Consider the following 16,788-nt stretch of genomic DNA (forward strand, 5'->3'; position numbering starts at 1 on the left):
AACACTTTAATGTGGTTTGTTGGGCTACTATTGTTTTTTTTTCTCTTGTCTATTTTGATGTTCTGATTTCGGTAAGGTTAGGTTAGAGAATTTAATGCACGACGATTCGAGTCGTTTCCGGTATGTTTTTTTGTTGATTCGTCGTCTCCATCGACGATTCTTGCGACCTGACATCTTGGAATTGACTTTTTGAATTTCAATGACTTCCACTGCAGTTAAAATGGTTGTATATGACGTCATTTGTTCTGCTATTAGTTCAACTGCGTGACTATCTCACTCAAAAAAATGACTTCTGAACTCACTTAATGAGCTTTAAATTTTATTTACATTTACGCGTTAAAGTTCAATATTGTGCATATACGTAGTGCCAAACGTATATGCCCTAATTCTTAAGTATTCGAGTCCTGAGTTTTGATTTCGAATAATAATTTTGAAAGAGCTCTATTAAAATTTTTTCCTGATAGTGCGCATGTGTCCATAAAAGTGGCAGTCCAAATCTAACGCAAAAAATCTAGTGGTCTATTAAAGGACTGGCGGCCAATCTGGCCGCCAGTAGTTTCAATCTCTTTAGTAGTTTCAATTCCATGTAAGGCCACAGTTGTCAATGGCGGCTATTTTCCTGCAATCCGCCGGCTATGTTTGAGAGGATTATGGTTAAAAAAGTTGTCGGGATAAAAAATGAGAAATGTGGTAAATGTGTGATTAAATTGTTGATAAACAAAGGAATATCACATTTGAATGCTATTATCTCTTCCTCTCTGGGAAACATGTATCGCCCAATTCTGATCATCAGTTTAATGTCTACAATTTTTTTTGATAATTTCACTGCAAAATGGTAGACGTTGAAGTCCAGTGGGAACATTTGAAGGAAACTAATGAACCAAAATCAGCTGGTGCTCAAGCTATTAACATTGAGTTGGACATAAAAATATCAAATCAGTTTAACACAAATCTAATTGACAGAAAAACAATACAATGGGACAAAATTTAACAAGAGATTGCATCCAACACATGTGCAAAGCAAGTCCACGATATAGCACCCAACATATAGCAACAAATAGACAACGATCAACCTACTGCCCGAATTTGGACAAACGTGGTCCTCAAAAGACCCCACCTCTTGTCCTGCAAAATGAAAACATTGCATCATTTGTGTCATCAAGAATCAATTTGCTAGAGTACCTCAGAAGCCAATTTAAATTAGAACAAGTCAATAAATTTGAAAGCAAATACACGCTAGACACCATCGGCGAACGAGTCAATCAATTTCCCAACCAAATTCGAAACATATGCAATGCCAACTATGATTAGGAAACCAAAGCAACTGAAGGTATTATTGCTATTGCTGAAAGTATTAGAACAACGATAGCAGACCCACTCAATTAAAGAATAAGTATTGGAATTGTTTTGTGGATTTGGGTAGTGATTCGGGTTCACCGATGAGAATATTAGTGTGGACCAAAAAAACCTTAGATATTATTGAAAAAGACTTAAGAGTATTCTTGGATCTCTTCTTCCAGAAGAATCCTGGACTCAAGCAATCCTACCCATAACCCTATCAGGTTTGGGTGTTTGCCAATGCCAAGACCAGTATACGGCATCATACATTGGTTCCGTTCTGTCCTCTGAAGATCATAGTTTCAAAAATAACCGGGTTAAACCCAAAAAACTGCTAAGTTTTTCAGGATCTTGATTCTAGTGTAGCACAACTGGACATTCCCAACTTTTTGCAAAAGCCGATCCACCAAGCTCATAATAATGAAAAGTTTCAAGGTCTCAAAGAGAATCTATCTTCTGAAAGAGAAACCACCCGAATACTCTCTCGTTGTTCGACAAGCTGGAGCATGGTTGTCTGCTCCCCCATTCTAGCTCTTGGGTCGTATGGCGCCAAATGGGTCTAAAATTCATGCAAAATACAGGTGGGTTGTCCCTGTCCACGACGCCGAAAGAAAGTGCCTGTTCTGTAAAGCAGGAGTTCTTTACATCTATGGTTATCATAGCATTGCGTGTCACAGTCTAGGAGACCTAATTGCAACTGTGATTCGAGGTAAAATAGTGTCTGCTTGCTCATCTGCAAATCTCTCACCAGTAGTGGAAAAAAGCCATCATTCCAGAAAGCAATTACGGCTCGGAGACATCTTTGTCGCGACTTGGAAAGCGGGGAAGCCTGCCGCATTTGATATAACTGTTACCTCGTTGTTGCAACCAAACTCTCTCTCTAATGCGGCAAGAAAGGCGGAATACGCGCTTGATGCGGCAGATTGACGAAAATATTGCCTCCACGACGATAACTGCGCAACAATGGAAATCACATTTGTTCCCCTTTCAATCAAAGCCCTGGGTGGAATATCGGCAACTTTCAAAAAAACACTCAAGAGTGTGGCTGTGTTGAGTGTCAATCGTTATTACATCCTAGCGCAGATGTTGTCTGCAGCTCTCTGTAAACTCATATAATCAAATTCATTAACGGTTAATTTGTTGTATTGACACCCATAATTGTCAATTAAAATAAATTTTTGTTAAAAACAATGATCAATACTGGCGAAAGACCAAAAGACTTAATGAACGCAAAAAAATTTGAAGCTCGCGGTTGAGAAAAATCGTTCAATTGAAATCAATAATTGTAAAGTTTAACAAGCTCAAATAAAATAGGTTAAAACTGGACTCGAACAATTTGTTCTCTTCCAAATATTGGACAGCCAATACGAAAGAATCATACACTAGCCAAAACTATTTTCATACAAATGTTGATGCCTATTCAAACAGCAAACCCAGGATGACTGCCCTGATTTAACAACAAGAATTGGCAATGCCAACATACACATTTTCACCAAGATTTTAAATAAATACACCCACACAAAAAAGGCGTTGAATACCAATTAATTCACAACAAAAGTTTACTCAGAAGGCATTCAATTCATCGAAGACGGAAATATCATAAAAATCAATTGTTTTGTATTAAAAAAACATTTCCTTGATCGTCATAACAGTCAAACTTGATAAGTTTGTAACGTTAGTTTTAATAGTGAAGAAATTCTAAACAAATCAGTTCAAAAAGCAAAGGTCTAGTAATCATAATTTAGAAAACACAATCCAACAGATTTTACACGAAAATCCAAGTAATGAAACGGCACATTCCTAAGTCGTAGATATAAAGTATGCATACTTCCAGATGAAATTAAACCCAGAACCGGCTCGCCATTGGAACTTCAAGATCTAGTCGGTGAATCGACTGAATTACAGATTCTACGGTATGATAGAAAAGCCGGCAGGTTTCAAACAACCATAGACTATACGTGTATTGGTCTTGAAAAAAACCCACAGCTTGCTAGACATGATTTTTTGATTCGAAGTTTATAGGCAAATTGCATATAATTATTTTATCTATCTGCCTTAAAAAATTAGATAGCAATCTTAGAATGAAATCCTCCAATTGTCCAATTGAAAATTTGAAATATAAATTCTAGCAAATGGGTATCTCAAAACTTGACTAAAAAATCAGCAATACCTATTATGTCCTCAAAAGCAACAATTTGTGGCAACCAGACTGACGTTTCAATCAGCTCCGAATTTTGGTGTCAACATAACAGATATACCCGACTCAGCACAAACTGTTTCAAACACTAAACGTTCACCAGAAGAATGTTTGCAATCGACCCCATCTACCAGTTTGTCAATTCACTTCTTGCCTTACTTAACATTCTGGTAAGTATTTATCAAGGAGGTACAAAAAGCATTCTCCGGATTGACATAGAAAACTGCAAGGATATCATTCCTGTGGTACGGTTGTACCATATTAAGTTCATATTCTGTTATTTAGTACCCAATCATTTTAAGTTTGCCCTTGTCTGATTAAAAGTCATAGTTCACTTATGTTAAGTTTGCCGCCGACTAATAAGTCAACTCTTCAGTTTTGTTCATATCACCCACTTTTGATTATATCTTCATTCGCTTAAATTTCCTCATTCAATTCATTAATTCTTAATCTACTCCGTTTGCAATCAGAAGAATCATGTTGGATTTGAGGAGGATTTCCACGTCATCAGATTACGACTATTCGTAATTCTATTGCTAAGCAAAACTAAAAGTGGTAATCCCACAAAATAGTACAAACTTGGATTCGCAACTCGAATCCAGTTCTAAAGTTCTAAAGCGGATTCGTGGCTCGTATACGTACCTCCACAGTCAGAGGTATCACATGGCGCAGTCAGCAGTCAAAGAACGTGCACTCCTTGGAAGCAAACCCTTTTGGGAGAAACCAACACTAGAACCACCTTTGAGATGGGACCGCTGGCAGATAATGTTGAAGTTGGCAATCCTGGCAAAAGAGGGCATTTCGATTGACACTCTACGCGAAGATCCCCCGGACAAGGTCACCCTACCTCCTGAACCTATATACGAGGATAATATTGAAAATAGCACATCTCAGATCGAAAGAGATAGAAAAATTCGAAACGAGCAACTTAAGAATGCGTGGCTAAATCGTTGTCAGAAGATAGAACTCGTAGGTATATTGTGTGGTGACAAACCCTGAAAGTATTGCGATAACAAAGCCGTCTCTCTGACTTATCTCAGCCTGGGGATGGAGGGTAGACGAATATTTGGTTCCCAAGAACCGACTATCCAGATTGATCGCGTAACAACAAATGATCTTTGGGAAAGCCTAGATCAAGTGTTTACCAAACAACGAAATATCACCTTTGATCGGTATACCTTCCTCACCAGGAAACAATTGAAGGGAGAACCTGTGGAAAAGTTCTACGTTGCCTTCGGGAACTGTCCTTGAATTGCGATTTAGGAAGCCATGAGGAATCAATCATTCGTGACGTCTTCATAGCAAACATGCAAGACGGCGAAATCCGAAGGGAATTATTAAAGGAAACAAGAACAGCTAAAAAGGCATTAGAAGTTGCCACGAACCTTGAGATGGGCATACAAAATCAGTTAAAGATATCTGGGACTTCTGTTCATCCAACTACGAACGAGATTACAAGTGCATCAGTGAACAATGTACAAGGATCTTGGAATAGATCGCGTCCATCAACTTGTCAATTCGTAAAGCCTACAATTTGTCCAAACTGTGGCTATGGATGGTCAGCCGCACATCGACAAAATTGCCCTGCCCGTGGGACGAATTGTAAAAATTGCGGTATTGCTAACCATTTCGGGAAAGTTTGTCGGAAACCTAAACTTGCATACAAACCGAAACCCAGAGTAAACAATGTAGATAATTCCGAGGCGGCCACGGTGGGTACTTCATCAACAGTGACAGAGCAAGTCAACCATATAGATAGATTGCTCCAAAAGCAAGGTATCTACGACGCAAACTACGATTCGGATTATGACGACTATGATGATAACTGTGTTGCTGCGATTTCTATTAATAGCGACTCTCGAGAGGTGGAGCCGGTGAATTTGGACATTTGTATCGGGAATACCAAGACAAAGGCTTTGGTGGATTCGGGGAGCGTGTGCACTGTAATCATTAAAAGTCTCGCAACCACTGTGGTGTCAGAGTGTAAAAAAAGCTATTGGGTACAGTCACCAGAGATGCATGACCTAGAAACTTTCTCTAATGATTTAATCAAGATCATTGGAGTGATTAAGACATCAATCAAGTGTAACGATTGGGTGGCTACTGACGTTGATGTAACAATAGTAGAAGATGGCCACAGACCCATCATCGGACGAGATCTCTTCCCAAAGCTAGGATTTTCTCTAACCCAAACAAACCAAGTTGCAATTGTCGATCAAAACCGAATGTTTAATCAAGAAACAGATAGCATTTGATTTTCCAGGTCTTATCACAAGAATCGGTAAATCTTTGAAACATTCAGTTAAACCTACATTTCATATACACTTTACACCTACACATCAAAAAGGACGCAGAGTCTCAAATATCTTACAACCCTAGTCAATGCCGTACTTACTTGAAGAAAGTTACACATCATAAAGTTACACATCATACTTGAAGTTACACATCATAAAGTTAAACAGTTGTTCAGATAAAAATTTCATTTCACCTATACTTATCAGGGTAAAAAGAGATAAAACAGTTAAACTGGCTTTAGATTCAAAAATTTTAAATAAATCTATCCATAACAACAAATAATAAATGCCGAATATAGATAATTTAATTGACACGATTCAACAAAATTTAAATACAGATGCATCACCGGAAACAGCATATTTTTCAACATTGGATTTGAAGTACGCATACAGTCAACTTAATTTGGACCCGAAAACGGCCCTTCAATATTATTAGCGGTGAGGGAACTGGTACATATCGCTTAATTACCGGTTTCTACGGACTAACTGACATGCCAGCAGCATTTCAAAAAGTAATGGATTATAGATTAGTTGGACTTAAGAATACTAATTGTTTCTTGGACGATATTGTAATAGTTAGTCGTGGTTCTAAAGAAGACCACTTTAAGTTAGTCTACAAATGTTTAAAAAAATTAGACGACAAAAATTTGAGAATAAATTTACCTAAATGTCATTTCGCTAAGACCGAAATTGAATGGTTAGGACACAAATTTACTCATTCAGGGATCGCACCACTTGAATTAAAAACAGCAGCAATTTTAAATTTATCAGCACCTAAAAACCTAAAACAATTACGCTCATTTCTAGGTTCAGTCCATTACCTAGGAAAACTCATTCTTAATTTATCCCAATTATGTCATCCACTTCGGCCATTACTTTAAAAGAACACAAAAATTGTCTGGAATGATGAACTTGAAACTCACTTTCAATCAATTAAAAATAAAGTAGCAAATGCAACAGAAAATACATATTATAATCCACACTTGGAAACGCGGATCAAGTGCGATGCATCTAGAGCGGGATTAGGAGCAGCAATAGAACAACGTTCACCGACAGGTTGACATACAGTTGCATTCGCGTCTCGTTTCCTAAACTCAAGCGAGGAACGTTATAGTGTAAATGAACTAGAATTATTAGGGCTTATTTGGCAAATCATTCACAATCGTCACAGATCATCGAGCCCTACTTTCAATTATGAAAGAACACCGGTCTAACAAATCATTTAATAGTCGTTTAACCCGTTGGGTAGATCGTCTTTTACCCTTTGATTTAAATATTGAACATATACCAGGCGCAAAAATGGGGCTGGTAGATTACTTTTCCCGCCAACCAAATCAAGAAGCATAAGTTACAAACAATTACGATGAGGAATTTGCGGTAGCAACAGTTACCCGCATTCTTGACGCTATTGCAGCAATTTATGTAAATACCACACAGCAAAACTGCCAATCACATCACTTTAGCAGCGTCAATTACACACATTCCACACGTGCCTCACATCCTCACTCAACAAACTATTCCAATTTGCTTTCTGTCATTAATTGTAACACTACTCAGTTGCTTCTCGAGAATTCTGCAAAAGCAGCTCAAATCCATCTCAATACAAATGTAAATACAACCTCAAGTCAAATCAAATCCAACTCTGAATTAAATTCAAACGCAACACACCCACAAACCCCTCCCACTCACAGCAGGGTCACGTTCCAGTCCACACCAAACTCAGCAGTAAATTCAACACGCTCATCAAGCGAAGTTCAAAACTCTCCCAACCTTGAATTGTCGAAGGAAGAAGTGTTCGAAAATAACCTCACGCAGTTATTTACGAAAGGACTCTTGGCCGTGCTGACCAGCAAGGACGCGGTCCTCAAAGAGATGCGCGATTGCATCTTGCAAAATGATCCACAACGGTGTAAGGAGGCGAACCCTTACTTTTTCTCATATTGGAGGGACCTTAACTTGCGATCCGGTTGCGTTTGCGAGGATGAACGTGTGGCAATCCCACACTCAATCCAAGATGCAGTGCTAGAAAGCCTTCATCTCACCCAGCCCGGCAGTTGGGGCATGATAAATGTGGGCAGGATGCGTTCTGGCCGTATATGCACCGTGAAAATCTCAACGAGGCTGCCCAGTGCAAGCCTTGTACTGATATTGGTAAGAATCTCAAACCAGTTGTTCCGGCGTCGAAATGGAAACCTTTATTAAATTGTTCCGAACCTAATGAAGAAATACAAATTGATTTCGGCGGCCCTATTACGATTGAAAAAGATCAAGATATTCATTTTCTTGCATGTATTGACCAAATACACTACTGTAGAAGTCATAGAAAAAGCTAACGGACCTAATGTAATTAAATTTTAGGTCCCCGTAATTTTAGGTTAGATCAAGCACGTTGTTTATTTGGATATAAACTAAAGAGTTTCTGCGAACAACATAATATTAACATAATAACTGCCCCTGCTAATGACCATAGAGCTATTGGATTAGTAGGGCGTTTGATACAAACTATTAAAAGACGCTTAAGCTGCATGAAATTAGATAGTAGAAAAAACACATTCACAATTAAAGAAGCAATAAAGTCAATAGTATATCAATTGCGTATATGCAAACGAAAGACAACAAATGTAACACCTTTCCAAGCACATTTTGGAAGAAAGCCGAACACACCACCAATCAATATTAGTACAATACCAAATTCATCAAATTTATCATATGAAAACATTCTCCACCACTATTTAGACGCTGATTCTGTTCCCTTGGAGGACTATCTCGACGAAAACGGAAGGGTGACCGCAGCGACATCCTAATAGAAGAGGCACTGCAAAAAGCTCGGGTGGATGTTGGACGCAGATACAATGGAGAGCATAACAAATCAGTATCCCGGTTCATAATGCATCCTAAACTCAACAACCCGATACCGCGGTCGGAAAAATCCTTGGAAATCAAGCTGGCGCGCAAAGTGTCCAAAAGGTCAAAGAGGGATCTCCGTGGCTTGTGGGAAACGTCGGCCCCGGGCAGTACGGTTTTGCGCACGTCACCTACGACAACCGTGATTTAAGAACCCGAAGTTCCTGAGGTCAGAGTGCGAAACAACGATATCAAAAATTGTTTCCCGCGCTGAGCGTAATACGGACCTCTGGCAATACGCCCAATGACGCCCTCTCCCTTATGAGCAGACAACGGAAGAAAAAATTGCGCAACATACGAAAGATCTCAAAAAGAAATATCGTGGGGAGATAAGAATTCGCCAGAGACCAACCCAGTCTGACGCTGCTTCACGAGTTTTGTCCGCCAACAGCAACATCACTAGGCCATGTCTTCCCACAAACCCAAAACACCACAAACAAGAAGCAGTCGTTCGAGACAATCAACCACCACGCTAAACACGTCGAATGCCTCCTCAGTTGCTGCGTCATCGGTCACTTCATCAACCGCTTCGCCTTCTACATCGAAAACCAAAAGAAACAGAAGAGCCCCAGATTGTTTTGGTTTTGAAAGCTTCGTGTGCTCAGTTAGAGATGACTCTGCTTCCCCTGCACCCAAAAAACATAAGACCGCAAACCCGGTCATAGAAACAATAATTCAAGAAGAGGCATCACAGCCTCCTGAATCGGAGACATATTTTAGCTGCCAGTAGTGAGTCCTCCCGCACCTCCTCCTGTTGGAACATGTTCTCCTGAGAGTTATGAATACGAAGATTATGCTAGGGAGATTAGCATGAGCGTCTCTGACGCAGAAAATCAAATTTAAACTGAGTAAAACTGTCATGTTAAAAACTGTTAAATTGTTGCATTCATTAAATTTTAATTCATTCCATTGTTCGATATTTAACCTAGACCTGGATTTGCGCTACCATTGCGCAGATTTTCTGTTAATGTTCAACTTTTATTTGTGAAAGTGTTTCGCTTACAGCAGTTAAATTCAATTTTGGTTACGTAGCAGTAAACCGTAAGTATTCAATCTTATGGGATCTGCACCTCAATTGTGCTTTAATTTATGTTTTATGTTTACGAATGAACGTAAATGTAAAGAATTTACATTAAATTAATTTCTCTAGCATAAGCCACTCAATTCCACTGCAATTTTCTGTTGGCTTGCTGTTGCTCTCATTATCTATTAATTATAATAACCAGTACATATGTTATTTATATCATAAATTTTACACTGTTGCAGTTTAAAATTTAATCAGAGCCGAAGATATGCGGTACGGTTGTACCATATTAAGTTCATATTCTGTTATTTAGTACCAAATTGTTGTAAGTTTGCCCTTGTCTTATTAAAAGTCATAGTTCACTTATATTAAGTTTGCCGCCGACTAATAAGTCAACTTTTCAGTTTTGTTCATATCACCCACTTTTGATTATATCTTCATTCGCTTAACTTTCCTCATTCAATTCAGTTAATCTTAATCTACTCCGTTTGCAATCAAAAGAATCCTTTTGGATTTGAGGAGGATTTGCACGTCATCAGATTACGACTACATTCGTAATTCTATTGCTAAGCAAAACTAAAAGTGGTATTCCCGCAAATTAGTAAAACCTTGGATTCGCACCTTGAATCCAGTTCTAAATTTCTAAAGCGGATTCGTGGCTCGTATACGTACCTCCACAGTCAGAGGTATCACAATTCCCTATATGCTTTCTTCCTGGAGAGACCGCAAGGTAAGTTCAGGACGTGTGTGCATCAACTTATTCGGTTAAAATCTTGAAGTCAACCTTAAAGCCGTCTTAGAGTCAACAACTTTGACTCCTCCGGAAGCTTGGGCAAGATATCACGTACTCGATATGAGATCTGGGCTTTCATGCACCTCTAGAAAAACTTTAGAAATAGCGCCAAATTTCCAAATTGTATAAAGAAATTGGAAAGAACTTGAAAACTTATCTCAGCGTGACATAGGAAACCACATGAACAGTTGAGAATCTTAACAGCGAAATTGTCTTTGGAGGACCCATTTTCGGTGAAAAAAAATGTTTTTTTTTCCAGCATGCATTGAATGATACTCAAAAAGTTCTAATACACAAACCGGTCAAATTTAATTTTTTAAAAACAATTCCATCGCATGCATGGAGTTCCGAGAAATATACGCTTAGATCAAGCCAGATGATTAGAATAAAAAATTGACGAATTGATTAATTTAGAATAAAAAACAAAGAAAATTGACGCAAAAGACCACAGATCAATTAGTTTGTCCGAATTTTTAATCCAAACAATAAGGAGACGTTTAGCGTGTATGAAATAAGCATGAAAAGAGACTAAATGTACATTGAAAGATAGTACACGTTCAATCATATATCAATTGCGGAAATGCAAACAAAGAAGTACAAACGTGTTGGCTGCCCAATTCCTTTTTGGAAAACTAGTGAAGATGCCTCTAGGTAACATAAGTACAAATGAGGATAGCTTTTTTTAAGCGGAAGCGACAAGCTGATTGTTTTCATTTTTCATTGCAAAAACATATTTCCACGCGCTGTGTACCTTGATGAAACTAAGTGGTAAAAAGCAGGCACAAATGATATTCAAGCAAACCCAAAATGTATGACAAAATAACAGCAATTTGAAAGAAAAGCTGTGCCGATTCACAATACACTTGAAGCTGATCCATGCAATTCCACCAAAGAAGGCTTCCTTAGAGCTGACATCAGCTAGTAAAATTAGCTGGCGTTCTAGTTGGGATCTTAGAGATTGTACGGAACGCTTGCACCCGTTTCGGTTGTAGACAAACCTCTTCAACGATTTCGATCCTCAAAGAACCCAGCACACAATATAAAAGAATGTACAACCAGGAACATAGAGAAATTCGCCACGAAAGCTGAACGCAACATAACATTTTGGACGTACAACCAGAGACGGCCACTGTCGTACGATAAAATCACAGAAAAATCTCTCTTCAGAAAACTCCAACAGAAGGACCGAATTTTACTATCATACATCGGCAGCTGGATAAAACTTGGGATTAGCATGTCAGTTCAAGCATTTCACGATCTCTTGAAATTGCGTAAACCTCTACTTGCAAAAAAATCTGCACGAGTTTACTCACGAGTTTTCTAACTGCAATAAGACGGACAGCCGATTTTCTTCGCTTGGTCAGTTTTTGATGCGCTACAAAGACCTTGAAACCTGGAATCTACCTTTAAGCTGAACAACAATTTTTGGTTGATTAGAGACTATTTATTCTGTCATCGAAAAGATGTTACAAATACCCCTTTAAAATTCCAGAAGCAGTGAATTTGGGCGGAAAGAGTGGCCCGAAACCTGTTTTCTCGCTGTACAGAGTATTTTGTTGAGTAGAGCATTGCGGAATGAACTCCAATTCTTCCGAGTGAGGTTTTTTGTTTTATCCTTCAAGGATCCTTTGTGTGTATAGGATGCTGTTTATCCTACTTTGTGTGGAGGGTGCTAGGCCATCTTATGCTAACATTTCAGCTGTGCAACCACGCTGAACTTGAGAACCAAACCTTTTTACGCACATGGCTGTTTCCTGAAGCTCATTTTGCCTTCATTTATTTGCCTGCTTCCTGGACGATCGTTTTTGGTCTCGCCATGCTTCACATGTCTTTTTTCTAAAATTTTTGGCTGGTTGTTTATTTTTTCTTCATATGGCCTCTGTTGCTTTACTTAAGTTGCAGCTGGTCACTGCTCACCATTTCTTCTTCCCGCTGACGTCCTCTTTTGAATGTCTCATGCAATCTTTTTGTTGTTCTGAAGCAATTGTACCATTTATTTTTTGCTATGATGTAATTTGTTGCAACCCTGGCCAATGGCAATTTTTCGAAATCAGGGAGGTTCCCAACGACACTTGAATATGCTGAGCTGGATCCAGCAAGATTATTTTCCGCTGAAGTTGAGTTTTCTGTGTTGTTGAGGAGCTGATCAATCTGCTCGTACAACTATTAGGTGATTCCCCTCTCTTTCCTCACATATTAGTGAAGCAACGAAATGACCAATTATCTTAGAGTTTTTAGATGAGTCGTGTTCGGCGAGCGACGGTCATCACTGACTTCCATGGCACCAGTGCCATCCAAATTTTGAGGATCATTTGGATCATTACAAGTCTAATTCTGCTTTCTGAAGCTATATTTTATGGCGTTGATTTTGCATGGTCCTGATCTTTTACGAAGTTAAATTGCATAAGAAAAAAAAATTTAAAGGGTTAATTTACACTCGGAACATAAATGGCAGATGTAAACTGGAGTTGGTGTCTGCAGAGAAGATCTTAGATTTTCTGTAACCGAACCCGACTTCTAAAATTAACCAAGTCAAGTCACCCTAAAGGCTATTAATTGCTCTCAAACGAAGTAAGTAGCAATTATATTAGTCCTGGTGTCTTTTTATGCGATTTGAAATCTTAAAATGTTCACCCCCTCTGTCTCACCCCCCCCCCCCATTTATCCCCCACCTTATGTTAGTCGCTTATGTTCTCTGCATTTAGTTTTTTCAGACGCAGCTCTTTGCGGGGCCACATGGCAATACATGAAAGTTTGAATATGAGAGTCTGAAGTTGAGCTATATGCCTTGGTCAACTATTTGGATTTTTTGAGCTTCATTAAAATTCAGCGATAAGTTGAATATTGCCATCGAGAGCTAAATCAGCCGAACTTGAACTTTGAAATAAAATGGCGTTTTTTTCCAGTCGTTTTTCTCGTTATCTAAGAAATCCATTTACTTTTGCTTTTCTGGCGTTCAATCATTGGCAGTTATAGGGCAGTTTTATTTTTTTTCGGTTCAAAAAATGATTTCAATGAATAAAGCGTAAAATTTGTTCAAAATTTTAAACTAAATATGAATTAACATTTAATTGTAGCCAGAATTCACTTGAGCAATTATTAATGGAGTGTAGATAATCTTCCCAGAGAACAGAAAACAGCATAGAAAAACTTTATAAATCATATGCAGCAATAAACAGTTGGATTGTTTGCAAAACAATCAATGAAGTTCTTTGTAATCGACAAACAATGGCAAACATTTCCTGTTTTTGGTGATGCTGGTTTCAGTAAAAATCACCAAAATAAATATAACTGGTATATAAAAAATCGCTAACCAAATAAAACAGTCCTCACTCAAGCAAGATTTCTTCTTGTCAAGTTGCAGTTTTAGTGACGTTTAGATTTTGAAGGAATAACTTTTGGAATAAGTTACAGAGCTTATTATTCTGATTAGTAAACGTAATTCTGATAAAAATAGAAAGCATGAACTTCATTGATTATACACATAACCAACGGGGAAATTTTGATAAGTCGGACCCTTTTCCTAAAACTATCCTTTCCTTTGATAGTACCCGCTACCCCGTTTTTAACATTCGCCATTTTAAATCAGATTACTTTGGCCGAACAATTTTAGGGTAATTTGGAGGTTTTTAAACCAGTCTAGGAAATGGGTTTCAAAATTTGGAATGTTTAGTGTAGCTGAATTAATTTTGATCCCGTTGAAAAAATATTAGCAATCTCATCATACACGATGTCTCGTCTATAATATTCACCATATCTTGCTAGGATCTCACTATATGATAACTTTTCTCGCACTTGCCTTTCACATTTTTTAAAATTCTTTTTAGGTCTGCGGATAAACCGAATATGACTTTGATGATTACTATTCATCATATCTGACTAAAAATGATAATTAGTAAAATTTTATCAGTTATGAAGAGAAACTCGGGTTGTTTATGAGTCCACAATTAGGTTTGGTTAGAAGGAGGTGATTCTGCGAGATTGCTGTTGGCTATGATGTCTTCGTTCCCAGAGCAGTCGCTGTCAAAGTTGCTCAGGGTTCTCGCAACGTTCAGTTGATCTCTCACTGCTAGAAGGTCGTCAACTGCTTGCTTTTGCACTATTGAATCCATCTCTTCCTGAAAAAAAAAGTAATTTGAGATATCTCAAAATGACATTTGTTGGCTATAAAGGCATGGAAATAGGTAAAAGGCTAGCAAAGTGACCTCTAATGATTTAATCATACCTTCCATTTCCAAAAAAACTGACCTCTGATCAGACTTTTCTGCGCCAAGATAAATCAGAGTTCATTTGGGTTTGAGGCTTTGAGCTTGAACTGATTGTTAGTGCGACAAATTCAAAATAATCTGGTTTAAAAAGCCTCGATATTTGTGAAAACAATTGTTATTTTGTATTTACGATTGATATCAACCTTCATAATGTACATTGATTGATTAATCCAAATTTTTTTCTTTTTGCCCCTGAATTATAGAATAAACCGTTTTTAATTGCTCTTGAACGCAGTTCATAGCAATTATTGTAAACGTGTGGGTCTTTTTACGACTCGAAGAGGGGTATTGAGATTCTATAGGTTTTTATGACTCGAAGAGGAGTATTGGTTTCCTTAAGTTTTTTTTACGACTCGAAGAGGAGTATTGGTTTTCTTAAAGTTTTTTTTACCGGAAGTACTATTCGTTCAGACGCTGTTTTGACCTAAAACCGAAAGTGAGAAAAGTTGCCGTGTAAACTAATTTTTCTGAGCGAGAGAAGTTTTTTTGATCATGCGCTGCGTTTAGTGATTGACTTTTTGACTTTGAAAAGTAGTTTTTGACTCAATGGCACATATAGATAACCGTTTTTTTGTCTAAGTGGCCCATTTTTTGCTTGTTATTTGGTTTTTTGTAGAAATGATTTTGTTGTTGCTTTATTGAAATGTAAACCTCAGAAATTGATAGCACAGTGTTTTGCAGAGCCTGAAAATGCGTTTCAATTTCCAAATTTGTACATATTTTGTGATTTTTTTTTGGTTAATTTTTGCCTTTTTTTCTATTAATTTCTTAATTTGACGATCTTTCAGCCGTCTTTTTGTCAAAAATCAGTTAATATGGCAACTTTCCTGTGATAATTCACATCACAGGAAAGTTGCCATAACTCAACGCCTCTTTCTACCTCGATGAAATTTTGTCTTATAAAATTGTACTCATGCTAATCCGATTTTGGTAGTTTTTTTTGAATTTTTGGCAGTTTTTTGTCTGCATTTTTATTTTAATTAGTACAAATAGTCTTTTTGTGGAACATGAGGGACTTTTTTTTGTTTCTATAAAAATTCAATCATTTTTTAGCGTTAAGTTTTTGGGAAACAGTTAAAAAAGTTAGAAACAGATAAAAGAAACAGATAAATCGTTGTCTTTATGTCTCGAATGCTGACCAATGAAATTTATTCGTTTTTCTTGATTTTCAGATTGATTTTTAGTTTTCAAACATCAAGAATTAGTCTTTGTTACGGTGTTACTGATATTGTGTCAGGCCATATTCTTCACTTTCTAGTTTGTATCAATCTAGAATTGTCCTGGCACCTACATTTATATTGGTTATATTGCTCTTTTCGGTTGTTAAAAAATTGTTTGATTTTAGCTTTTTCTTAGATTTTCGTCATTTCTTTGTTTTGCCATTGATTCCATTCAACATAATGCAGTACTGAGAGTTTGCTAAAATGTCTTATCCAAACTTTCAACTCATTAATATTTATTGCAATCTTCTTCCTGCATTGGTATTGTTTTTAAACGATTTTGTTACTTTGAATATTATTCGTTTGCTTATGTCTTTTCTATGATTATTTTTATTTTTGAATTAGAATGAAATCATGTTGTCTAGCGTATATATGAAGAGAAAGAATGTATGTGTTGTTTTTGTTTGCAGTGATTAGAAAACTAATTGTAGTGGTTTTCTTATACTTAACTTTGAGCGTACTTTTTTGAAAAACTTAACTTATTTTCTAAGATTACTATCTGCCGTTTGCTTTCTTGATCTTTTTGAGAGTAGAAACATTAATTATTTTAGGCTAGCAATTGGTAGCCCTGTCTGTTTTTCAGTCTATCAATATTTTGACCATCCTAATTATTGGGGACTTTTTCAACGCTACCGAACGTATTCAATAGTATAAAGTTTTGCTGCATTTTGTTTCTCTTTGTGACAGTGGTTTAAATTTCACCGATTTTTATATCAAACCTGGGGAGTTAATGAGTTAAAAGTTTAGTTT

At 37.3% G+C, this 16,788-nt stretch overlaps 1 protein-coding gene across 2 annotated transcripts in view; it reads right to left on the reverse strand.

Moving 5' to 3' along the window:
- Positions 1-14,154: 14,154 nt before the first annotated feature.
- LOC142338488 (ankyrin repeat domain-containing protein 63-like) overlaps positions 14,155-16,788 on the reverse strand; it is a 112,036-nt gene continuing 109,402 nt past the window's right edge. For both annotated transcript variants that reach the window (XM_075388264.1, XM_075388263.1), the window contains exon 6: positions 14,155-14,668. In XM_075388264.1, the coding sequence (XP_075244379.1) occupies positions 14,498-14,668 (171 nt within the window). In that variant the 3' untranslated portion in view covers positions 14,155-14,497. The remainder of the gene's footprint in view (positions 14,669-16,788) is intronic.

The sequence above is a fragment of the Convolutriloba macropyga genome, chromosome 4, assembly GCF_964194025.1.
Source record: "Convolutriloba macropyga chromosome 4, txConMacr16.3, whole genome shotgun sequence".
Classification (NCBI taxonomy): domain Eukaryota; kingdom Metazoa; phylum Xenacoelomorpha; order Acoela; family Convolutidae; genus Convolutriloba; species Convolutriloba macropyga.